Source organism: Thermobia domestica, chromosome 1 (genome assembly GCF_964235325.1).
Source record: "Thermobia domestica chromosome 1, izTheDome1.hap1.1, whole genome shotgun sequence".
Taxonomy (NCBI): Eukaryota; Metazoa; Arthropoda; class Insecta; order Zygentoma; family Lepismatidae; genus Thermobia; species Thermobia domestica.
The window spans coordinates 7185776-7211976 of record NC_137454.1 but is presented as its reverse complement, the minus strand read 5'-3'; the positions used below and the strand labels follow the sequence as shown (position 1 = coordinate 7211976).

At 37.5% G+C, this 26201-nt stretch overlaps 1 protein-coding gene across 1 annotated transcript in view; it reads right to left on the bottom strand.

Moving 5' to 3' along the window:
- Positions 1-8630: 8630 nt before the first annotated feature.
- The window catches only part of LOC145665863 (uncharacterized), a 120935-nt gene continuing 103364 nt past the window's right edge, over positions 8631-26201 (bottom strand). The window contains exon 4 of the mRNA XM_081732980.1: positions 8631-8895. Coding sequence (XP_081589106.1) covers positions 8738-8895 — 158 coding nt within the window. The 3' untranslated portion in view covers positions 8631-8737. The remainder of the gene's footprint in view (positions 8896-26201) is intronic.

Genomic DNA, 26201 nt, shown 5'->3' with positions numbered 1-26201 from the left:
AAATGTATATGTAAGAAAAGAAAGAAGTAATTATATATGATAGATTTAAATTCATCTTAATTTGGAAAATGAGAAACACTTTACCATTGGATATCGTAAAGGTCAGATGCACCGGTATTTAAGGATTAGGATCAAAAGATGGAACGAGTATCCCAAAATTGTACTGAGATAAAGGATGTGGTTAAAGTAATTTAATCCGTGATTAATGAACACACCTTTCACATCCGAGAACTTCGACAGTATATGAATTGTTTTCAAGAGTGGTACAATTCTACTAAGGGAGAGCACGACGGTGAACATAGACATCAGTTCCCTCATAATGGATGAAAACCACTAACGCATCACGACGGTGGACATAGAAATCAGGCTTCGTATAATGGATTAGAACCAGTAATCCCCCATGACTGTGGATATAGAAATCAGTTTCTTTTTAAGGAACCAGAACCAGTAACACTTCATCGAGTTTTTGAGGACAGTGAGTCATCGGGATATAGCGAAGAAAGTACCGAAGATGGAAGAAAAAAGAAACATTTATCTTGTAGGAATCCAAAATACTATGGTAAATATAAATATTTGAAATCCCATCAAAATGACAGACCTTTGCGATTTAGCAAGGTAAAATCATTGACAAAATTTAGTGGTGGGCCCGTTGATATCCGTGCACGCGTATTTATCGAAAAGTTTGAGGACGAATGTGAATTAATAGGAATAAAGGAGACAAAATTCTTGAAGATCCTTACGCACGTCCTACAGCCACCATGTTTATCGTGGTTCAAAGCAATCAGAGAAAATCTTCATGCTTATTCGGATTTTAAAGATGCTTTATTATCAAATTACGAAAATGATTTTATGCTTGCTAACAGAGATGCTTTATTACGTACCAAGGCCTTTGATCCGCGAAGCCACAAGAATGTCACGGAATTTGTAGTGTCGACGTATAATGAATTAAAGGCACTAAATCCTAATCATACTGAATCGCGTATAATTGCTTCTATTCGCATCTTATTGCCGTTCCGATTGCAACAAATGTTAATGTCTGCACAATGCGTCAATTTTAGTCATATGGCCATGCTGGTGCAGAACTTTGAAAGTCAATATTTGATGCAAAAGAACAATAAAAATCCCAATAGAGGTCAGGGTAATGTTAGTCGCAATTCTATTAATTATGCCCATATTCGCAATCTAAGTGTACAGAATGGAAATAGCTCTCACACACAAGGAAATGGCAATCGTCGCTTTAATGAACGAGTGAGTAATCTAAATCATCATCACTTCGCTGGTTTCCAGCTTTCCCATTGGAGGCATTGTTTTCTCAGTGTCAAGTCCAATCTGTGATTATTACGTATTTGTGGACGCAAGTACGGCAAGTCTCAGCAACGGGCGAGAGAGTGGGAGAGATTAAGGGTTTCACTCGAGTGGAGACTGCGTTACCGTACACATTAGTGTACATATTTTTGGAAGCTTCGCTTCATCATTCATTCATTTCATCTTTTCATTTCGTCACACTGTTTCACTCATTATCTACACCGTGACTTATGGCGTCTCAACCTGTCATTGGACAACATTCTGGCTTACCACCTATAGCACCAGAACCTTCTTGCTCATCCGGGAAACGCTTAGACGACGTTGCCATTCTCTGGAAAGGATTTCTAGCAGTCAGGGTTCATCAGCTCGTCAACGTTCTCCAGTTGCATCCACAAAACTACCACCCGCTAAACGTCAACACAAGCTAAGCGATGCCAGCTCTGAGGCATCGATGATCATTGGCATTCAGGATGACCGTCAGTTTCCAAACCTACCTCCTCCTAGTCGACCAACCATCCATTCTTTCCTGCTTCAGAACTTTGATCCAAAATTTTCAAATCCAAAGCTACTTTTAGTACAGATCACAAAATACATGCCTCGGGCGAACATCACTCAAATAGTCAAGACTAGGAATGGCATGATTATTAAGAAGCCTGACCCGGAATTTCTCCGTACGACACGGAACAAGTGCAGCTTTGAGATTTTTGGCTCCAAATCAACCATGACAAAGCTTAGCGACCAACGCCCGAAACAGGCACCACCTCCGAGGAAATCACCAACATTGTCTGTCGTTATACGAGGGGTAGATCGGAGCTATAGTGACGAGGAGGTCTTTGAAGAACTTAAACTGGAAGGGCACAGTATCATAAAATGCATCCGAATCAAAAACGATCACGGGTTGACATACATGGTGCGGGTTCTCACAAACTCTCAACAGACTATCGATGAGTTACTGACCCGTGGCGCCTATATCTATAATCAACGCCATCGTGTTGAACTGTTACGCACCTCCGCTCCTTTACCCATTCGCTGTGAACGGTGTCAGGTCTATGGTCAGCACTCTACTTCCCAATGTAACAATCCATTCAAATGTGGTTATTGTTCCGGCCCTTACCCTACAAGAAGCTGTACAAATTTACAATCACCTCCAATCTGCTCCACATGTCAAGATCATTCTCACCCTACATACAGTTACAAATGCCGATCCAAACCAGCTCCTGAACCAACAAAGCCAGAGACTGTGGCACCATTACGCATACCGGACCAAATCCAACCACCCGCCAATCCAGCTTTACAGCAACCTGTAACTGTCCATCAGCTTCTCACATTTCTTACCTTCTCGCTACAAAATATCCATCCATTCCTTCGAGATCACATCGCCCAACAAATTCAAATCGCGGCTAAGGCAATTTTCCAGCCAATATCTATCCAACATATTCCGGGAACGTCGTCTATTATCACTCAAATGTACTCGAAACGGAGGTTTAACAGCTATCCTGTCACCATTCTCTGCATTATGGCCCTCTCCTTTTTGTTCTTAAACATCCGTTCTTTACCACAGCATAAGCCGCTCTTCGAAGCACTTTTACTCGAAGAAAAAATCCATGCCTTTATCCTTAATGAGACACATCTCACACCCAGATTGTCATGCCGCATACCTCGCTTCCAACTGTTACGCCAAGATAACACTTTCCCTGCTAGGCGAGCCAACGGGGGAGTAGCGATTGGGTTTTCACCTTCTATCCCATTTCATAGTCACTCTCAGACTCTGCCTAATCTTCCTGAATACCTTATCACATCATTATATTATCATGAATTGTATGTGACTGTAGCAACTATATACATCCGTCCTGGGCATGATATTCCGTTCAGCTTCTTTCAGTATATCTCCAATACCTTCCGCACCTACATAATTATGGCAGATGTGAATTTACATAGCCGGACACATACGCAACGGGACCGTTTTCTCAACTACATCACCAGTCATACTACTGGAGTGACTCTGCCACTTCCAAAACCGACTCGTGCCGCGAGTCAAACTACTCCAGATATAGTTATTGTTTCGAACAACATATCGCATCGTAGCTGTGTTAACGTTCTTGATCTCATTGGTAACGATCATGCTCCAATCAAATTAGACATTCAGACTCGTGTAACTACCACTTCTCAGTCTTCTTCTCCCCGTACTGTCTATCGTTACGATAAAGCAAATTGGGCAGCTTACAGATCGTATCTTCAGGATCATCTTCGTCATTTACATCCACCAGCTACAGAATCAGAACTTTCTGAAACTTTGGATCCTCTAGTTAATGCTATCCACAAATATATCCCTAAGTCAACAGTTTCGACATTTCGACCCTCTTTACCTCCTCAATATTTACCACTGATCAAACGGTCCCGGCAGTTTTATAGAGATTTTGCTGCCACTGGCAACCTTGACTCTCTTCATCATTACAGGCAGTTGCAAAGAACGGTGCATAACTATCTTAAGGCTTACAAATTACGATGCTGGGTCAAAGCTTGTAATAATCTCGGCTCACTTTCACATCCCACTCAGTATTGGAAAAGATTCCGACAGCTTACAGTTCAAAATACTGGTACGACATATCCTCTTATCGACAACAATACACCGCTGCACACCGATACAGACAAGGCCAATGCATTTGCAAGATATCTCCAGGACATCTTTACGCCTCTCGCACCTGAAATTCCACATCGTTCTCATCCCGTCGACAAACTCAATCTGGATTCTCCTCATCTACAGCCTAATGTTAATCACCCTCTGCCTGAAAACAATCCTCTTACTACACCGATCTCTATATCTGACATCAATTCAGTTGTAGCTCACAGACGTAATACAGCCCCTGGCATGGATTCTATTACATATAGACACATTAAAGAAAGTCCGTACGTAGTATTATATCTGCTTTGTCACATCTTTACCTTTATTCTTCGCACTGGCTTTGTACCTGCTGACTGGAAAACTTCGAAGACTCTTATGTTTCTCAAACCACATAAACCTGTTGCTTCTGTTAGCTCATACCGTCCTATTCAACTAACATCGACCTTCAGTAAAATACTGGAACGCATCATTGTCAAACGTCTTCATTCATACTTGGCACATCACGACGTCATCCCACTCGAGCAAGCTGGTTTCAGACCTTCTTTCAGCATTAATGACCAATTGCTCCGCCTCTCAAATTCCATCTATACTCACTTTAACACAGGCAACCCGTCCTGCTTGGTTCTGTTTGATCTCGAGAAGGCTTCCGACAAGGTCTGGCATCCCGCTCTCATCTATAAACTCAAACAGCTCCGCCTGCCTATTGCTTACCTTCGATTCATCTTTAATTTTCTTAGCTGTCGATTGGCTTATGTCTGTATCAACACTAGTTTTTCATTTCCTATATTTCTTCATTCTGGAGTTCCCCAAGGATCGGCTTTGTCGCCCTTACTATATATTCTATTCGTTTCCGACTTCCCAGCAATCCCAGATACTGTTAAGCTCTTTCAGTATGCCGACGACACTGCACTTTTTGCGACGGGCAAAACAATTCATCAGCTTAATCTGGCTCTACAGGATGCTATCAATGCCTTTGTTGATTGGTGCTCCCATTGGAGACTGATAATAAACCCAGCGAAAACTCAATGTATTGTATTTCTTGCCCCGAAGCATCGTTCACGTGTACACCGCAATCCAACACTCTTACACCTCTCTGTACAAGATGTACCTTTAAAACCTACCCGTAGTGTCAAATATCTAGGAGTAACCTTCGATCATCAGCTAACCTGGACACCACATCTGAAAGATATCTCCAAGAAGGCGTACTCTCGCCTCAATCTTCTGAAAGGTCTTGCTGAAACTACCTGGGGACTCCATACTCATACACTTCTTAACACGTACAAAGTTTTCCTCCGCCCGATTTTGACATACGGATTTACAGCTCGGATATCTGCTCCGACCTCATACTATGAGAAATTATGCATCTTGGAACGCCATGCCTTGCGAATTGCTTATCGTATCAAATTACTAAGTCCCACTCAAGATCTCTATCATAGACTTACACTTCCGCATATCTTATATCATTTAGAAACATTACGCACTAAATATATCACCCAGCGCCTGCACAACAATCATCCACTTCTTCAGCAAACTTTTGACGATCATGCCCGAAGTACCTATCCCGTTACCCCTCCGTTCCCTCCGCTCTCATTAGTATTCACTTTGTACCATTACACTCTACCTCCAGACCACCCTGACGCCGTCTACTACGAGCCATACACTACAGCCGCTCATCTATCTCACATATGGCCATCATATGCACAGTGACACCTTGTGTACTAACAGGGCTCCTCTGTCCTCATTGATGCCTAGCGCTGCCCCTAGGCGAGAAGATAACCAGCATTTATTCAACTAACAAAACCTATGTGTTGTAGCGAATTTCGCACTTCATTTCATCATTCCACATCATATCACAGTTATGGTTTTCCCTCACTGCAGTTTATGTATTTACCTTTCCTCATGATTATGGTTAAAGGCCATAATGACTGTGAAAGTTTGTATAATAAAGTTTTCTGTAACTACCCATAGCCCAACCATTGCTTTCTGAATAGCAGAATATACTAAACATCTCTTCCCCTACAGAGGGCGTAACCCTCTTCGGGTAGTAGCTAGCGTAGGCTAGCTGGTTAAAAAAATCTAAATTGTACCGGTAATTCAATTCAACCTAATGGTAGAAATAGTAATATGAATTTCAGGAATAATCACCGAATTATAATAGAAACAACAATTATCGTAATTTTGCACAAAATCGATGCATAGGTAGTGGTAATTATAATAACAGAAATCCACATTCTGTGTCTATATACAATGGATCCGATTCGACAAAAGAATGCAGAGGAGAATCTGATTTAATAGAATAATTTAATTATCAAGATAATGGATGGACTTAGTCAAAATTGTAGTCCCTCCTGAGATTACAAGAGAAGTTAATATAAATAAGGCCTAACAGAGGGAACTTAATATTAAACGAGATAAACGCATTATTTTATGTTTATATAACTTAGTTATTGTATTTTACTTTATGTTACTTTATCTTTAACTATTTATCTAGTATAGCAACTATTTCTTTGAATGTTACTGTATATTATATTGTCTTATTGTACAACATACAACATACGGTATGTTGTATGTTGTACATTTCATTATTATGTTGTACTATTATCTATCTGTACTGATCTTAGGAATAAGATCAGAGGTGCAATAACGGAGCAGATTTTGTAAAGGAAGAAGTGGAAATTGTAATTTATAAATTATTATTCTTTTTCCTTAGTTACGGTATTAAAAAATATAAATAGTAAGATGATAGGTAAAAGAGTACGACGTCCTTAGAAACAGTTATTGTTATAAGAATTAAAAGTTTGTAACCCGAATACTAAACGAAGGTAAAAATAAATAATATTAACGTTTTAATGTTCTTTTGTATAAATTGTGGCCAAAGTAATATTTATTAAGAACCACGAGAGAGGAACGAAATAATAGATTTTTGTTCCAGGATGTTGACAGAAGACAAATGCCTCGATAATTATTACAGTCAGTTTTGTCGCCTTTCTTGTGAATTGGAACAATGATTGATTCTTTCCACCATTGTGGCAATTCTTTTTGGTTCCAGATAAGGACAATGAGTTTGTGTATCTTGTTCCACAATTTTTCTCCTCTAGCTAAAATTAACTCAGCCGGAATTTCATCTACACTCGGAGATTTTTGTTTCTTTAATTTGTTTGGAGTGGTTTCTACTTCTATTCTGTTGGGTTCTGGAGTATACGGTTCTGCGGTGTATATGTCCTTTTCTCCACGCACACTAGTTTTTGGTTACGTGTTAAGCAAATCGTCAAAGAAATATTTTCATCTATGTAAGATGCTATCCGTATCAGTGAGAACAGTACCGTCAGATTTCTTTAATATATAAGCACGAGGTTGATACCCTTTCTTAAATTCGTTGATTCCCTTATACATGTCCCGTTTTTATTTTTACTATTATCTTCAAGTTCCTTAATTTTAGCTTTCAGAAAATTACGTTTCTTTGTTCTAAAAGTTTTGGAAATTTCCCGCCTGATATCTGCGAAATTTTGTGTTGCCATTTCATTCGGATTTTGTAGCCAGCGTAATTCTGCCTGTTTTCTCTTCTCTGCTAGTTTTATGCGTTCCTGGATTTACCATGGTTTGTTCCTACGTATTTGTGCGTGTAGGTTCTTATTCCGGAGAATAGGTATCTACGTTAAATAAAATATACATGTAATGCAATCGAAATTGATTACATAGACTGGATACCACGTATAATGGAGCACCACCTAGACACTGACTGATCAATCCATGGTTGCCAATTTTTTTATGGTGACGTAGTTGACTAAGTATGCCATTTTTTACGTACTATATCCTCCCTTACAGCTATTCAGGTTTACATGAGTTTTCCTTTTCTGAAAAATGAAAGGGAAATTACATAGAAATCTGTAGCATAGGATCTACTAGAAATGTGGGCGACGTTTTATATTACAAAGACTGGCTAGCCTTGCTATTGTAATTCCAAATAGAAACAACACAAAGTATCTAAGCAAAGCGAAATAAAGGTTATTAAAATATCGATGTACGAGAGTTTTCCAACGAATTAAACTTTTATATTCACGAGATATAGATAATGTTTCTGAATAAACCAAATAACTTAGCGAAAGGTTAGCATGTAGATACTTTAGTAAAATCGTTGTGGCTTATTTAATTGTCATACGTTATTTATATTTTAGTAAACCGAGAATATTTGAGATTTGAACAAACTATTTATTCAAGAGGATGATAATGGTGTAGAGTACTTTATAAATGTTATGATCATGTTTAAAAAGAGCAACATCAATTCTCCACATTTTGGAAACAACCCGACAGAAATGATTTCATATTATCAACTATTAATGATATATTATATTATGCCGTATTTGAAACTCCTATTACATATACCTTGAGGAACTTTGACAATCCGGTAAATTGGGAATCTGATTCGTCTGACATTCCTGTATATTCGTTGCCAGAATAAAACTTATCATCGTGTTTGGAAACTATATTACAATACTATTATAATATTTATATTTCTATATTACATGTAGAAATTTCTCGCTCAGTTTCTAAAATGTGAAATATTGATCCCATTGATACGATGAAAAGTATTTTCCACTGCAGTTTATGCAGGGCTTTGGTAATACTTCCTGCTGGGAAAAAAATTAATGGATTGAAAAATAAATACGGATCTATATCGATCTACATCATATATTTTTCTCTTAATCAATTTAATAGTTAACAGTAATATAAATTGAATATATATGTTAACCCTGCACACAAACTTTTATTCTGCTAGTGTGTGAGACTTTCCTCGTATAATTTTAATCACTAGTAGTCGTTGTCGTCCATCTCCATGCGGAACTTTCGTCTACACGTATAACTAAACCTCGGATTTGTCGGGCATAAGCAATATTTGAAGGATGATAGTATGCAATGACTCCCAGGATTGGCTACGCAGAAACTCTTTATGTCTTTCGGACACGCACCTGAAATAAAAATATTAAAAATTACCTTTGCTTCACAGTAATAGTTTTCGTATTTTCTAATTGTAAACAAGAACTGAAACAACGGAATAACATACTATAATGTAAAATGAAACACTAATAATTGAATAAAAATTAAAAGGTAATGTTATATTGTAGATGGTTCTAAAGACTCTCAGTTGCTGAGAAAATGAATAGTGAAGGATTAGGAGAGTCATTTAATTGAGTAGGATTCTTTTCTACAACGAACTTCATGAAACACATTTTGGAGGCACTTCACTTATAATTATCAAGTAATACATCTTTAAATGAAATTTTTTTGAAACCAATAGAAATAAACAAAATACAATGTGTTACTCTACAAGAGTATCATTAATTGCTGTAAGAGTTCTATCAATGACTAAATATCGAGCTAAAGTCTTGGAGAGAAGAACAAAAGTTGAAAATATGTTTTATCTATCGTCACCATTGGAAAGATTTGTAAGTGTAATAGTAACCAAGAAAGATATGTCGCTTTCTGTAAAGTCTGTGTTCAGTTGGTCATCACACCGTAAGTTGGATGCCCGTGGTGATAAAGGGAAAGTCAGTTGTTGGTATGATTATATCCAAAATACTACCTGGTTCTTGCAGTTCAGTTATACCGTGAACTTTAGTAACGTCAAAGTAACGTGGGTCCTCCAAAGAGCGTCATAAGGCAGTGTATGTTGTACGAGTTCAAGCTGGTTACAAAAGCCGCTGGATAGGGACAGAGTATATGCCAGACCATTACGAGGTTGTCATAACTACGCCAACCATGAAGCGGTGAAGTAACAACTTTAAGATTGCTGGCGAAACTAAAAAGCTGTACCACGTGCCGCAAGACAGAAGGATGTACAAAATGATGATCTAAAAACAGCAATTGAAGTGAACACTGGCCAGATCTGTGAGGAACTGAGATTACAATTCAGGCTGAATAGAGATACCAATTGGCAGCACCACCATCAGCTTGGAAACTGCTAAAAGTTTTGTCGAGGGATCCAACATGATTTGACTCCGGGTCAAAATGGAATGCTAGAATACATCTGTGTTTCTTTGTTGTCACATCTGAGAAATGAAAATTTTCTTGACAAGGTGTTAACATGGCATGAGAAGCGTATCCTGTATGATCTCCAAGACGCTTTCAGCTTTTTGTTATCAATATATGATGTGGTCCAAAGCAACCGAACCCAGTACTGCAGCAGGAGAGGACACTACTCTTTGCTTAGTGAACTGGTCGGAGCATCATGCATCTGTAAATGCTACCAGCTGGTCAGAGCATCAATGCATCTGTTTCGTGTCAGCAGTTGAGCCATGTTTAAGAAAACCTATAAACTCTGGAGCCAGCACTTCTGAATCGAAAAGATGTCCTCCTGTTACAGGATAACGCTAAGCCTCACGCGGGTAACATGACCCGGTACATCATTCTACGCCTTGGATGGGAAACCCTATTGAATCCTCCATACTCCCCGGACATTGCGCAATCCAAAAATCAGGTGTTCGATTCCTTGGATAATCACCTTGGAGGACGCCAGTTCAAAATCCCTAGTAGATGCGAAAAATTCACTTAATTATTTCTTCGCTTCACGGCCAACCAAATTCTATCGCCATTGAATCCATGGCGTTCTAGAACGATGGCATAAGGTCGTTGATGTTAATGAGATTTATTCTGATCTTCCAAGTACGTCTTAAAGGACTAATTGATGTTGGAATTTGGTGGGTGAAAAAGCAATGGTACTTTCTCACTTAACTTTATATTCAGGGGGTTATTCAACTTAATTATTTTTTTAAATTATTTATTTTTTAAATGTATCTTTTAATTTATTCTAATCTACCATATTCGTAAAAATAATTTTCCAACATTTAAACGATTTTGGTGCTGGGATTTGACGCACACTTTTAACTTACTGCGCATGCGCAAACTTTTCGGTTCCTGTTCCGGTTGCAACTTCTGTTCCGGTTCATTATCTGGTACCAGTTCCGTTTTCGGTATGCCCTTACGTATATGACGCATTTGATAGATTACACAAGAAAGGATACAAGCCTGAAAACCAATAGAATATGCATGCGCAGAATCGTTACTGTTCCATTACATTTCCAACAGCCGCCTACGAACATAACAGAACGAGTATGGCATTGGTTATAGTGTTTTACAACACACTTTTTTGATTCCAGGAATAACATAAATCCTCTACACGGTTCCGGTTCAAACTACACAGGAGCAGACTACCAGCATTCAATCTATGTTACAGAACAGCTAATAAAAGAGAATGATCAACTTTTGAACACCTATGTAACATTACAAACTTTTTTAACCCTTACGTGCATAGATTTTATAAGGCTACGGTGTATTTTAGCACGTACCCTATTTTCCAGCCCCCAGAACCCCGTTCTCTTTTCCAATCCCTCTTTAACATTGCGTATATTCTTGCACATACGCAACATAGCAGGCATTTATTTTGCTCTCTTATGACGGACAAAATTTAGAGGGCAACATCCTATTTGGCAAGGAGTTACAGATGATTCGCTCTCTATTTCGTGCTCGGCGTATATGACATCGGTATGAATTTGATGGAGTCGAATTCGAAATATCAACAACTCGTGGCCGGAAGTGCGGATTATGTATAAAAATGGCCTCGTAGCGACTTGTCGATTTCTTAATATTCTAGCAAAATTGTCCCACTCCTGGGTATAGAACAACGAAAAGAATGCGGCATGTCACGAAAATGAAAAATATGAAAACTGCATCACTTTAGCTCTTATCGTACTCATGATATTTACAATTATTTAAAATATTGCCAAGAATAGTCTACCCCTTGTCGTGGGATTATGAATGGTATGCGGCTGGTCACCGCAATGGTAAATTTGAAAACCGCGTGTCTCTTACCGTTCTTGATCAATTTTCGATTACTTGAAATTTTGGCATCAATGGTCCACCCCTGGTAATAAAACAATAAGACTATCGAAATATATGGTGCTTGTCGTGGTAATGTCAAATTTGGCTATGGCGAGATATTCACGATTATTCCCGTGGTCCTAGGACTACCAAACAGTTTCAAAATATATGTATGTATTTTCAACCAAATTGACAGGCAGTTTCAGAATAGGTATTTCTTATTACTTTTGCAATATCTTGTTTCGTTTGAAGTACTGCACGTGTGCCGGACCATCGGAAATGAGATCGGAAGAGTATAAAAGGAGACCACGAGCATCAGTCCTCCTTCAGAGACTGGCAACAAGTCACCTTCCTCCACGGGGTAAGTCCTCTTCGGGGACCTATAGAGGAAGACGTATTGGGCTCCATAATCCAAGGGTGTTTTCCTTTCTAATGGGCTTACAGGAAATTTTCGGGAGCCAAGCTAATCCCTTTACTTAGGCATACACTAAGGAGCGGTTAGACGCTTGCACAAGAGTTCCGGTTCATGTTCCAGTTAAAGCAGCACCCGTTCCGATTTCTGTTAGCATTCTTGCTCCGCTTCAATCCCGATTCCGACTTCTGTTTCGATTCAGTACACTTGCTATAAGTATTTTTCAATATAGTGTGAAAGTAGTGAGAGTTTAGAATAATACGTTATTAAAAAGAAACTACCAGGTTTTCTAGTGGGAAGAGACCGAATTATTCTTAAACATAAACAGTAACAATAATACACTACTACAAAAAACGACTTCTTCGGATTATATAGTGGGCACACACCCATTTATTATAAGAAAACAAACATTAACAATAGTACGTTTTTATTAAATGGAGAGATTTAATATATTATCTGATTCCATAAATATCATAAGCAACCATTCAGGATAATGCTAATTTAATGACGGCTGATCTACCTTCTCGCCCAGAGGAAGAGACAGACATTGTCTGGCTAGATAATGGGATACGTGAACTGCTAGTGTATGTAATGAGAAATGTGTTCCCTCATAAACGTGTGGAGCTTATGTTTATTAACGAAAGTCATCCAGACAAACCATTTTATTTGTCTTTTAGAGCTTGTAGTGATATGAAAGATCATAATGTATGGACTGTTTAGAAAAAAGTAATCAAACAAATCCTTCCTATACCAAGGCCGTTTTGCCCCCTATTTTCACAGTGTTAAACGGCCTATTGGTATGGGACAGATGAAACAGAATTTCACTAATATATGAGTATATAATACATAACAGAGGTATTGTTATAATTAAAAATCCCGATTATTATTATTATTATTTGCGCCAATTTTTGTTAGTGGTTATAACCCTTCCTGAAAATATAGATAACAGAAAAGAGAGATAGATATCTGCATCAAAGCTCAACAAATACGTTCTTTCGGTTCTCTGAATTATGTGAGAAAGCTGTGTTAGTTTAGAGAATGGTAGTGGAATAAAGGATTCTTAAAAAAATAGCCTTATTTAGCAGCGTATAAAATTAATGTGTATGACGTCAGGGGAAAATGTTTTTTCGAGGTGTAAGCACTGTAAGGGTAAGCATATTAGTTTAATGTATATTAAGAACCATTACAATGCAATCACTAAAGTAACTGCGGAATTTAATGCTCTTAGTATTTCGAAGAATGTCTTAAACATTCGCATTAAACACAGGCATGTGGAGAAGTGCTTAGTCTAATGTAATAAATGCCGGAATAATTCAACATGCAACGATACAAAATAGTAATATCTTGTAAAGAATATAATAGATGCTTTTACGGAGCATATTGCAACAATAATCATAAAACTTCATTATACGGTACTTTGAAAATTTGCGCTCAATCTCTTAAAGCATATGTGGTGAAAAAAGGGTGGAATCAGCATGTCTTTGGAAAAGTGTTCTGCGCGGGATGTAATAATATGATGTAATGAAGACATTTATGTCTCATTCTACCTAGCAGAATATCTACTCCGTAAAATGTTTTAGGACATTGAGTGCCGGCAAGATAAGTAAATATTCAGAGGTATTTTATCGCATGAGAACAACCTGTTAGTAAGGCAACAGATATGCTACAATTGTAAAACTAGGACTTGTGAACTCGAAAATTGTAGCCACGGAATATTTATATATAAACTTTATTGATAACCTAAATTTTCTATCAATGCCTTTGGAGAATAAAACGTTACGTTCGATTAGCACGTTTGAAACAGAAATCTCACTCATTTGTTTAATACCAAAGCCAAGGAAGAGTATCGTGGTGCGTTACTCGGTCTTGAGTATTATAATTTGGGCAATTTAAAAAGGCAACAGAAGGAGAGGTTTTAAAAATGGTATAATGGGTAAAAGGAATGAATTGGGGATGCGTATTTTATTTTTAAACAACAATTAATTAAATAATGCTTAAATATGGTGATGATGTTGCGCAATGCCTGCAGACAATTTATGAATGAATTTGAGGTTATATCGGCCGTCAACGAGATTCTAGAAACTATAAGCATTGAAAGCGCGAGTAATTTAATTTCTAGGAAAACTTCTTGCAATCAGACACTATTGGTATTATCCCACATAGTGGGTACAGGTGGCGTGATAACCAACACTTCGGCGCAGTTAGTGGCTTATGTATGAGGCGGACCTATTAGAAACACAAATCCAGAATTCTGGTAAGGGGCAAGATATTGTGATGGATATAAAGTGCAATTGTTATGCTAGCTATAACGGTGAAGAACATGTTAGGGAGTACTAGGGGTGCCTATTTCATGGTTTCCAGCTGTGTTACCCGCGATAACACCATATATAACGACTCATACACTACACTTAATTTGCCCTATGGGAATACTAAAAATAAAATTATTAAAATCAAATAACTTTCATATATAGTACATGAAATATAAGAGTGAAAGTGGTGAGACATTTTTAAAGTACATCCGATGTTAAACAAATATGTAAACAACTACAACATGACTAAGTAATGTCCAATCAATCCGCGGCATGCTCTGTATTCTGGAAGGTTCGTCACTATGAAACTCTACTAGAAAATGGCGTTCACCTCTGATGCTTGAGGTCCCGGGTTCGATCTCAGCCCCGCCAAGTGAACTTTGTGGCGGACAAACAACGTACGCGTGGGTATTCTCCGGGTTATTCCGTTTCCTACCACTTTCTTCATTCCACCATTTCGTTCACCACCCGTTATCACCGTCTCCTTTAGCCTAACCGGCATATCCGTGGGACGTAAAACTTAAAGATTTCATTGCATTTTCTACTAGAAGGTGAAAGATGAAGAGCGTAGCATATATACCGACATAATCTCCCTTTATGCTTGGTGTTGTAAAGTAAACAATCATGTGAGTCATCCGAAAATTTATGTCGGAGACAGCGAGTGCCCCGACATTTCGTAATTATAGGGGGTAATAAAATGTACGTTAGTACCCCTACACAATGTCTACCACCCTATGTTAGTGTTCGAAAGTTCTTATTCCCACAATGTTGAACATACGCGGACAATTTGAATCAAGAAGAATGAACACATTCGGATGAGGGCAGAGCTTTGACTGGTGTATGGGTTGTAGATGATGTGCTGGTGGCTGTTGACAAACGATGCAGAATGATAGGAAAACGAGAGATATGGAGATATGAGGTCGTAATATATGACAGTGAAAAGAAAGTGGACGATCATTTTACATAGTACATTAGTCTGTTTATGAAGATCAAGACTGAATGTAACGGCTGTACCGCAGGATGCGACACCGCAGAAAAAAAACATCAGTTCATACGCGAATGTTTTGAAAAAGAAGGCATCAACTTAGAAAAACGTGGTGCGTAATAAGCCTGAGAAACATAATTCAAACCTGCGTGGAGTAACACACTGCGGAAAAACAAGGAACAAATTATTATCATTAAAATCCAGAGAACTATTTCGATAAATTAACAAATCCAAATATTGAAGTTAAATCGCGTATTCCAATTGTCGATAAAATCCTTTTGCTCAAGTGGAGTGCTAATGGTAGCGTCGTTGCTCCAGCAAAAAACATCAACGTGGTAGTTGCCGCATACACCACAACACACACGCGCCTAGAATTATTCCGTTACTTTGATTTACTCAATGAGGATGTCTTATATTATGACACCGAAAGTATTATTTGCACCTGATCTCCTTGTGAACCTCATTGAAAAATACTAGTGTATTAACTCATTTAAAAATAAGTTCATAAAATATTGTCCAGATGCAGACATCGCATAATTTTGAACTGGTTTAAACAAATATTATGGCTACACCGTAATATACACTGTAAACAATAAAACGAAGACGATATGTAAAATCAAAGGAACCATACTGACTGATAAATCTTAAAATGTATTAAATTTAATCATATGAAAGATGCGGTTTTAAATAATTCACCATCTATTAGCGTTCCACACTTTTGCCAAATTATACGTATTAAAGATCGTAAATTAATTACAAAGCCGGTGGCGCATAGAATGTAGCAGGTTAGTTCCAGTAAAAGAAAACGAGTAAATAACTTTGACACAGTTCCATACTGCTATGAACGAAAACGTACAGGGTAAATGCAATATTAGCGGAAACCATAATTTTTGATTAAGTAGAGAGAAAAAAATATATAATAAATTTTAAATCACTATTATTTTAATGTTATTAGAATATGTGTCGGTCTAGCATACTAAGAACACGGGGGATATTTTCTGTGATTATCACTTTACATAATCACTTTGATTGTCTTCGTGTATCGCCTGATGAGTGGTATTTTTTTATCATATTATCTATATAGAGAGAACTACTTTAATGCTATTAAAGATTCTTCATGGTCTACACAATTTTCCATTAATGATAATTATAAAGTATTATTGTCAGATACTCTTAGAGGTATCAGTGTTTTATTCTCTCATCAGATTGTGATAGTAATGGTCAGGTAATTTATTTCTGTCTGTACATGGGGAAAATTCAATCTTTATTTCTTATGCATTCACCATGCCACTTTTACGTTACTCAATTATGTATAAATGAAACAAAGAATGCTCAAAGATGTCTGCAATAGAGCACTACTTCCATTCCACAAATTACTGTTTCTAGTAGTACTAATCTATCATCTGAATGAATTGCACTGGAAGTATTCACATTATTAAATCGTAATAAGAATAATAACATTTTATTATATTCTTAATTATTTTGTGATTTTTAATTCTCAATTGTTAGAACATGGAGTTGCAACATCCATTTACATGAATTATAGCCAGGTCAACCGCGTGTGGAAAGTCATATTTGGTAAAAGAGTTTTAAAAATTCTCTACTGAAAACTTTAAAAAAATAATATCGTGTTATAGTTAATAGCAAACTCTGTATGTAAATCTCTCCTAAGGTTGTACACCTTGTCTCAAAAAGGTTGAGCGCATTCTTTATTGGTGTTTTGAGGCAAAAATTTTCTAAGTCCAGCTTCGGGTATCTTCGGGAAAAAGTAAGCCAGGTTCGAACCTCCAAGCCAGCCTTTGCAATCGGGAAAAAGTTTGCAGATGTGTTTTTCTTCTTTTAAATATAATAAGACTTGTTACCAAGTGTTTAAAAAAGCAACATTGATTGAAATACTTAATGATACAATATTTCGAAACCTTTTATTAATATGAGCACATGCTTGTTTGTCATTTAGCTTTCTATACATAATGGAACATTAAATACGTTAAAGAATCTTTCCATATGTAAAAGAATGCTCAAAGTTAAGAAATAGAACATAATTATCGCCTGAGTACTAAAATAAAAGTCAAAGTAGAACAGAAACAGCGTTTGTCATGGATATGAATGTCATAATTATCTTGAGGTCCGTTATACATCGCTAAAAGCTTAGTTCTAGAAGTCCTTGTGTTAGCTCATTGGTAAGCTGTCGGATTTCAAATCATAAGGTTGTGAGTTCGAATCCAATCTGGGTCAATACTTTTTTTAAAATTATATTTTCCGCAATGCATGAAAAATTATATAAAATAATTACATTAAAATACATAAGTTGTTTATATATAACATAATAATTGCAGAACATAGTAATTATTATGTTTAAAATATAACATCTGAGATAATTTTCACAGTAGCTCGGTATTATATATGAGGATGTAAATACAAGTTAAGAAACTCGTTCAATAGCAATAAATAAATCATGTAGTGTATTTATTTGCAGCTATTTGTCATATAGAGAGTAATTCTCAACATTCATACTATAGAATGTCATTTATGTTCTTGAAAAGTTATTCGATGCATAAACAGAGGGTATAAACAGAGAATCCAAAGTCGGAACGCTCGCAAAAAAATTCATGAACCCCAAAGGTCACGTGAGCAGACTGGAATTGTCCTTATGAAGCATGCCACAGCAGAAAGTCTTTACATAGATTTTCAATTCAATTCCTGATATATGCTTTTGCAATGTGGAAGTGGTGATGCCTTGAGTCGCCCTCTCTCGCTCGCTAGCTCGCTCACTCTCTCTCTATTTATACAGAATATAAAAGTGGATTTATGTGTGTGTTTCAACATAATTCTGATATATCTAGAGCAATTTTAACTATATTTCTTACACTCTGGAAAAAGAGTACTGTCGGGATACATATCAAAAATGCTAGAAACGGGTCGATATTATTATTGAATCCATAGTTTCGTGGTCGCTTAGGTGAATAGCTCTACTTTCAATTCAAGTCCAATTAAGCTCCCATTAGCACCCAGGGTGGTTACGTAGCGACATAAAGATATCGAAATCAACCGATATTAGAATCGAATCATAAGTTTTCAGCGCCGCTAACAGTGCAGCATTTCCCATTAGTCCACATTAGTCCCATTGCCTAGAGGGCAACATATTTGCAGAGTGCAAATTTTAAAACTTGAATAATATTTTAATTTTTTCCGTATGAAAAAGTTAAAAATCATGAGCAAATATACTATTTCACGAACAATCCTCTTTTACTATTCTAATATGTTTAATAATAGCGTAAGAAATGTAATAGTAATTCAGAACCTATGTTTCACAGTTGTTATTTTTTCTTACATAGTTGTAGCTGTAGCATGTAGTGAGTGGAATTTAACTGTAATAAATTCTTTAATTAACCATATTCGAATTAAGTTTTATTTTTAATTTCGGAATGAAGGGGCGGAGAAATATGGAGTTATTGGGGGCACCGAGCTTTTCTACATTTTATTTTCAAGATCTCCATTTTTCTTTTGTCATTTGTTCCTAATAAAAAAAGTTCAGTCACTTTTGGATTGTCATAGGATAGTAGGAGTTGGATTTTGGGATGCAGCCTGTGAGATTCTAGAGGAGCTAACTGCTTGAAAAAATATTTTTGAATCATCTGTAACATATGAAATAAGGATATGTATCATAAAAAATTGAAAGTAACTATGTCTGCGTAATCATCACGGTCAAATTGCAAAGTCAAATGAATTGACGTTTGGTATATAATCAGGCTCCAATCCCAACTGGGAAGTTATCATACGCGTGTCACTTTCATTATAATACATATCCTTAGGGGGAGTAGAAGTCCGAATTTTTGCGAAAAATTTAGTGTCTCACAAGCCGTTCAACTGAGAGCTGAAATTCAGCATATAACTCTTTATTAAAAATAAAGAGAGTACGCCCTGGCATTTTTTAAAATTGTCTTTTATGAGCGGGGGGACGGGGGTGCATTTTCTATATATTGGAAATTGGTAGTGGGTTGATTTGTAAAAATAATCGAAAACGATTGATATTAGTTGAGAAAAAAATTGAGTAATGCAAACTAAAGTTCTTTTTGAATTTTATACCCACTGCTTTCTATTTATAATTGCTGAAGCTGGTGTTTAATATATGGAGCGTTCCGAGCATAAGGCAATCAAGCCATAAAGTTAGAGAAAAATGGCCATAAAATTTGTATTCTAAACTTAATTACATGGGCATTTCCAATTAGTACGGCATGCTTAATTATATAGAAAATTAGTTTCTCTCTCTCTCTCTCTCTCTCTCTCTCTCTCTCTCTCTCTCTTTATATTATTTTATTTTATTTTTTTTTTTTACGTTGGTCTACTTTTCCTTGATTCGAAACTTTTAAATTTCACCCTATTTTCTACTGAAATGTGTCTGTAAGGCAACAAAGAAATAATTACATATGATAAATTTAAATTGATTTTAATTCGGAAGATGAGAAACACTTTGCCATTATATATCGTAAAGGTCAGACCCACCAGTATTGTAACAAAGAGGTGCTTGAGCCAATGACGGTGGAAATTCAAACTCCGATAAGTGATAATTTCACAGTCTTGTTTTATTACAAGTGTAATCTCTTTAGTCAATGGAGAGGAGGACGTGGGTCATCGGTCAGAGTTGATGTCGATGGGTTTTGGTGGGTCGGAGTTGGTCGCAATGGTTCAGAGTGGTTCATAGTTGGTGGTGGGTCAGAGTGGATCACGATGGTTGATGGGTCAGAGTGGGCCAATGGGTCATTTGGGTGGTGGGTCATAGTGGGTCATGGTGGGTCGTGGATCAAATTTTCATTGACCCACACCATCTCTGGTTAAAATTGTACTAAAGATAAGAGGCACCGAAGATGCATGTCGGCTATTATGCTCAAATTTTGCGCATGGATAGTACTCCACCAGAAAGCAATAAATCTGAAACGGTTCACGGTATGACCTCCTAGAACTCGAGATGTAGGGGTTTGTCTGATTGGCTAAATTAAGACGTCAATGATTTATCCTTAAACAACCAAGCTTTTTATGATCGTTTCCGTGGGGAAGTCAGAAGAACACGTGCCTAGTAATCGTAATATTGATAGTTCGCGTCCACCCCGGGGTATTTGTTTTGTGTTTTTTTGTTTCACCTAAATATAAACAAATCACACATATAGGCATTTTAACATATTTTGGGAGAGTAATTTTGTGGTTCGTTGGCGTTTCATCGCGTCTCTGCCGCTGGTAGTAAAGTTTTCAATATGGAACTTGGGCCATCACGGATCGTCGCTGCGGGGCCACCAATTTCTGGCGAGAGGTTAATAGTTGACCATCTGTAGTCCACCGACGCTTACAGCTTAGGGTAATGAACGATGTCCTTGCCTTGTAGACTTCATGACTACCGACGTCGGCAGTCAACTAGCTTTTAGTATTCCTTTACTAACCATCTATCGTTCATGTTTGTACACGGTGTTGTCATAATAATAATAATAATAATAATAATAATAATAATAATAATAATAATAATAATAATAATAATAATAATAATTATTATTATTATTATTATTATTATTATTATTATTATTATTATTATTATTATTATTATTATTATTTGTAGTAACAGTAGTATAATTGATGATAGAATAATTATTGTCTATGTATTGTCTAGGTAGGACTACACACAAGATTTGGCTCGTTTTGGTTCGACTTGACTCTAATCCGAGTCGAGTTGGAAGATATTTTTCGCGCCGAGTCCAAGAGTAGACCTCAAAGATGTCTGTTTCGAGTCGAGTCGAGTTTCAAAGAAAAGTCGTTCGTGCCCATCCCTACTAATGAGAGCTTAATCGGAGTTAAGCGAAATTGAAAGTCTCACTATTTATCTAAGCGACCCCGAAAACTATGAATCTAATATCGATCATTTTCTAGCAATCTTTTATATGTATCCCCCTCCCATTCACCATAGGTAACCCGACAGCACTCTTTTTGAAACTATAAGAAATATGGTTAAAATTACTCTAGGCCAGTGGTTCTCAATCTAATTCCTATCACGATCCCCTTTTATCACTCGCTCTTGCCAGCGACCCTTTTATAATTTGTTTTATAATAAGCGTGTGTGGGATTTTTAACATACCTATTTCTATAATAGTAGAATCCATTTTTTTTGTTTATAGTGAACAGTGCCATGGAAAATCATTGCCCGGGGCGAGAGTATAGTACGATGGCACCGTATATATGAGTGACGTCGACAGACTAGCTACGAAGCGCCACCATGGTTGGCACGAAGCTCAATAACATTTTCAAAATAAGCCCTACCTTTCCTTAATTTTGAGCACATTTTATTAAGTTTTTCCTTCTATTTTACACATGTGCACATGCACTTTCCTAACTTGAGTAACACACTTCCTCCGAAATGTGTGGCCCCTCTTTTCGGCGCCCGGCACTGACAGTGGATACAGTAACTGTAATATCTATATTCCCAACGACGAAGGTGCTGGTTCAAGATGGATGTTAAACTCCTTCATTGAAGAGGCCATTAACGTATCCGATCTAAGCCCACAACTTCTTGACCAAATAATAGAATGATCATGCGACAAGTCTTTGCAACTGGTTTTCTGTAACGAAGACTTGGACAAGTTCTGCCTGATGAGGAGAGAAGAATATCCTGGTCTGGTGATTGCTGCTTTAAAAGCAATAATTCCATTTGCTATATCGTACTTGTGCGAAAGTGTTTTTTTTTATGGTAAACATTAAAACAAAGATAAGAAATCGCTTATCAGTTGAAAACGGCTTGATAATATTCGTCATGAAGATTGAACCGGGCATTGCTGCACTAGTGAAATTACACCATGCTTAGGTATCTCATTAGGTTTTAATTTTAATTGTATTTCAATGTGCAGGTTTTGTTTCATGTGTATTTTTCTAGTATTTCTATATACAGTTCTCATTAGTTTTATATCATACCTCTTTGATTTAAATTCATTTTTAAACAACTCTACTAACTAACTAACTCTATGGCCTATGGAACCCGGAGGTTCAATGCCGCGTTCACAAAAGCTCTACACTGACTTCTATCCTTAGCCAATTGGATCCAGTTTCTACTTTGTATTCTTATCTCAGCGAGATCCATCTTAATATTGTCCTCCCATCTGCCCCTAGGTCTTCCTAATGGTCGTTTTCCGTTTGGTCTTCCAGTCAAGACTTTCAAAGCGTTTCTACTTTCTTCCATTCTAGCTACCTGACCTGCCCACCTAAGCCTCCTAGACTTGACGACCCTAACAATGTTGGGTAACGGTATAAATTATGTAGTTCCTCGTTATGAAGTTTCCGCCAGTCCCCATTCCCGTTCCTCTTTGGTCCGAATATTCGTCTAAAGATCTTGTTCTCAAATACTTTCAGTCTATGTTCTTCCCTCAGAGTAAGCGACCATGTTTCGCAACCATACAGAACAACAGGCATGATTATCGTTTTGTATATTTTAAGCTTCAAATTTCTCGACAGAATTCGCGACGACAAGAGACTTTGAACCGAATAGTAACACGAATTCTACACCCTTTGAAAATGTTCAGTAGACTTATTTTTTATTGTTCTTTACAGTGTGTATAAAAAATAAAAGTATGCCTATCAGAACAAAATTAAAAATAATATTTAAAAATAATTTCTGGTATTAGATTCTAACTATATTTGTCTCTTCCGCCTATCTTCGCTATCCCCTAGGGGCCGCGACTCCCAGGTTGAGAAACCCTGCTCTAGGCATACATGAGTTATGATGGAACATACATACATACACTTTTATATGTATAAATACAGATAAGAGAGAGTTGAGAGAGAGCGATTAAGGAATTACCGCTCTCAATCTCTTCACTTTACTTTTGCGATTCGTGAATTTCTTACGTGACAGTTTGGGGCTAGCTAGTTTTTTGTCTTGAACCACGATCCGATTTTCGATATGCTCTACCTAAATGCTGTAATGCGAATATTGAGAAGTTATCTGCGATGAAAGTAGCTGCAAATAAATATATTACATAACTTATTTATTGCTATTACACGATTTTTTAAATTTGTATTCAATATTCACACATAACACACCGACGTTCTGTGAATACCTCAGATGTTATATTTTAAAGATAAGAATTACTTATGTCGTGAAATGATATGAATATATATATTCAACTGATATATACAACTGATGATATGAATATATATATTCAACTCATATATACAACTGATGATATGAAAATATATATACAACTGATGAATTGTAATGTAACTATTTTACATAATTTTCATGCATTGAGGAAAGTGGAATATCATAAAGGAATCTCACCTGAACGGGTATCGAACTCACGATTTAAACGCTCGGTGGTGTACCACTGAGCTAATATGACCGCTTTTCGGAAGCTGCTTCTGAAATATAACTGAGCTTATACGTAAATGCTCTTTTCCGTATGGAAATCACAATGACGAAACGAGAGTGTGAATACATAGTCTCGAAATATTGTATCATTAAGTATTTCAATCAATGCTACTTTTTTCTACACTTAATACCATTTCAACATGTCTTATTATATTTAACAGAAGGAAAAACATATCTGTACATCTTTTCCCGATTACTAAGGTTGGCTTTGGAGGTTCGAACCAGCAGCTTTAGTTTACTGTTTTCCGAAGACACCCGAAGTTGGACTTCGAAAGTGTTCGTCTCAAAACAGCTATAATCATATCGTTCAATCTGTTTGGTATATGGTATATGTTTTTATACGTGTAAAGTCAGTTTAACAATTCATTCTTTAAACAGCTTTTCGTATGTATTAATATTCCTTTATAAAAACTGTTTTTATTATTATTATTACGGCGCACCATTTTCAGATTTCTTTCGCGAGTCGTTGACCAAGTCGTTCGCCACCAGCGTTGCCAGACTCACAGCTCGGAATTATTCCAAAACCTGATCGAACTTATGCTAGATTCGGTCAAATTATGCTAGATCCTCATAATTACTAATTCAGGAGTTTAAAAAAAAAACAAAGTTGAGATACGATAACGTAACTTAAAATACACAGAGAGCAAGAATGCATGGATAGAACTCAATACTTCACGCACCAAAATTTTAACTCAACTAAATTACTGCAGTCGTTGCCAAACTCAATGGCGTATATATCGTATAAATGAATGCAAAGTTTTTGTTTACATATTTTGAAAGAAAATTACTTCGCAGCATAAGCGGAGTTGGGAATCGTCTGCAGGGGGAGGGGGCAGATTTTTGGTCGGTCTCGGAGCTGTCATTTCAGGAATAAATACGATCATGTAGTCAGAAGTAAAGATGGTGAAGTTGTCAAAAAGTTGGGGGGAGAATGGCCCCCATAGCTCCGCCCATGCCTCGGAGTTAAAGGATTAGAAAACCCTGGGTGGAGCCACAAAAAAAAGCCCAAAGCCGTTCCGAACTTACTTAGGAAAATAAGACTGCCTGTATGGTTTACCGAGTGTATGAATCAATGGAAGAGGATACATTTCTGCCGTTCGTTTTCTTCCCACGACCAACTTCTCCAGGTTTTACGGCTTTTTGATAACTTGCTGAAATTGTGCTAGATTTGGGCAGGATGCTAAAAGCAAGATGCTAGGTGCTAGAGACATGCAAATTATGCTAGATCTAGCATCATTATGCTAGATCTGGCAACGCTGTTCCCCACAATAGGCGTGTCGTGCAAGTAACCAATCACACGTCAGGTACTAGCTTTTACCTATTGCTTTCTTCTCACAGCTCAGAACATTGGTAACTATGGATAGACGTACAGCAGTAATTACTTTATGGGAGTTGGAAGGTTATTCTGCAACTGCAGCTAGCAGGCGAGTAGGTGTCCCGGCCTCTACAGGAAGGCAATGGATTCGGAAATATGGTGCTACAGGTCAGACTGGTAATTTACGATCTCCTGGTCGTCCGCATGTGTCAACCGAAGCCCAAGATGCGAGATTAGTAAACGAAGCCCGGTTAGACCCACTAAGGACGTCTAGACAGATAAGGGAAGCTTCTCTCTTTCCTGGTAGTAAGCATACAGTTCTGCGAAGGCTTCGTCATGCTGGGTTACGTGGCCGTGTTGCTGCCGTGAAGGAAAAACTCTCAGACGACCACAAAATTTACCGTCTCTTGTTTGCACAGGCGAATGTGGGTCTCAATTGGGAAAACGTAGTTTTCTCAGATGAATCCATATTCACAACATCAAAGGAGGGACGCCGTTTTGTGTATCGTCCGAGAGGCACCCGATATGACCATGGATATGTGGCTGCTTGCAATCGCAGTGGCCATGTAGCTATTTTATGTTGGGGTTGGATTTCCAGTCGCGGAGCAGGACAGCTTCATAGAATTGAAGGACATCTGGACAATGCTCAGTACTTAGACATTATCAGTAATATCATGGTGCCATCTGTTTCAGCCTGCGATGGTGTAATTCAGTTCCAGCAATGCCAGTCGCCAATACATAATTCGCGTGTGGTTCAGGAATGGTTCGCAGGGCACTCTGAGATTGATTTAATCGACTGGCCGCCTCGTGGAGCAGACCTCAATCTCATGGAAAATATGTGAGCAGAAGTGAAGCGTACTCTAAGGGAAAGTTGGCCTGAGGCAGATCCACCAAGAACTCAGGATGACCTGTGGCATCTTGTTTCCGAAGCATGGCTGGAGGTAGGGGAAGGAGATAGATTTGTCACCCATGTAAT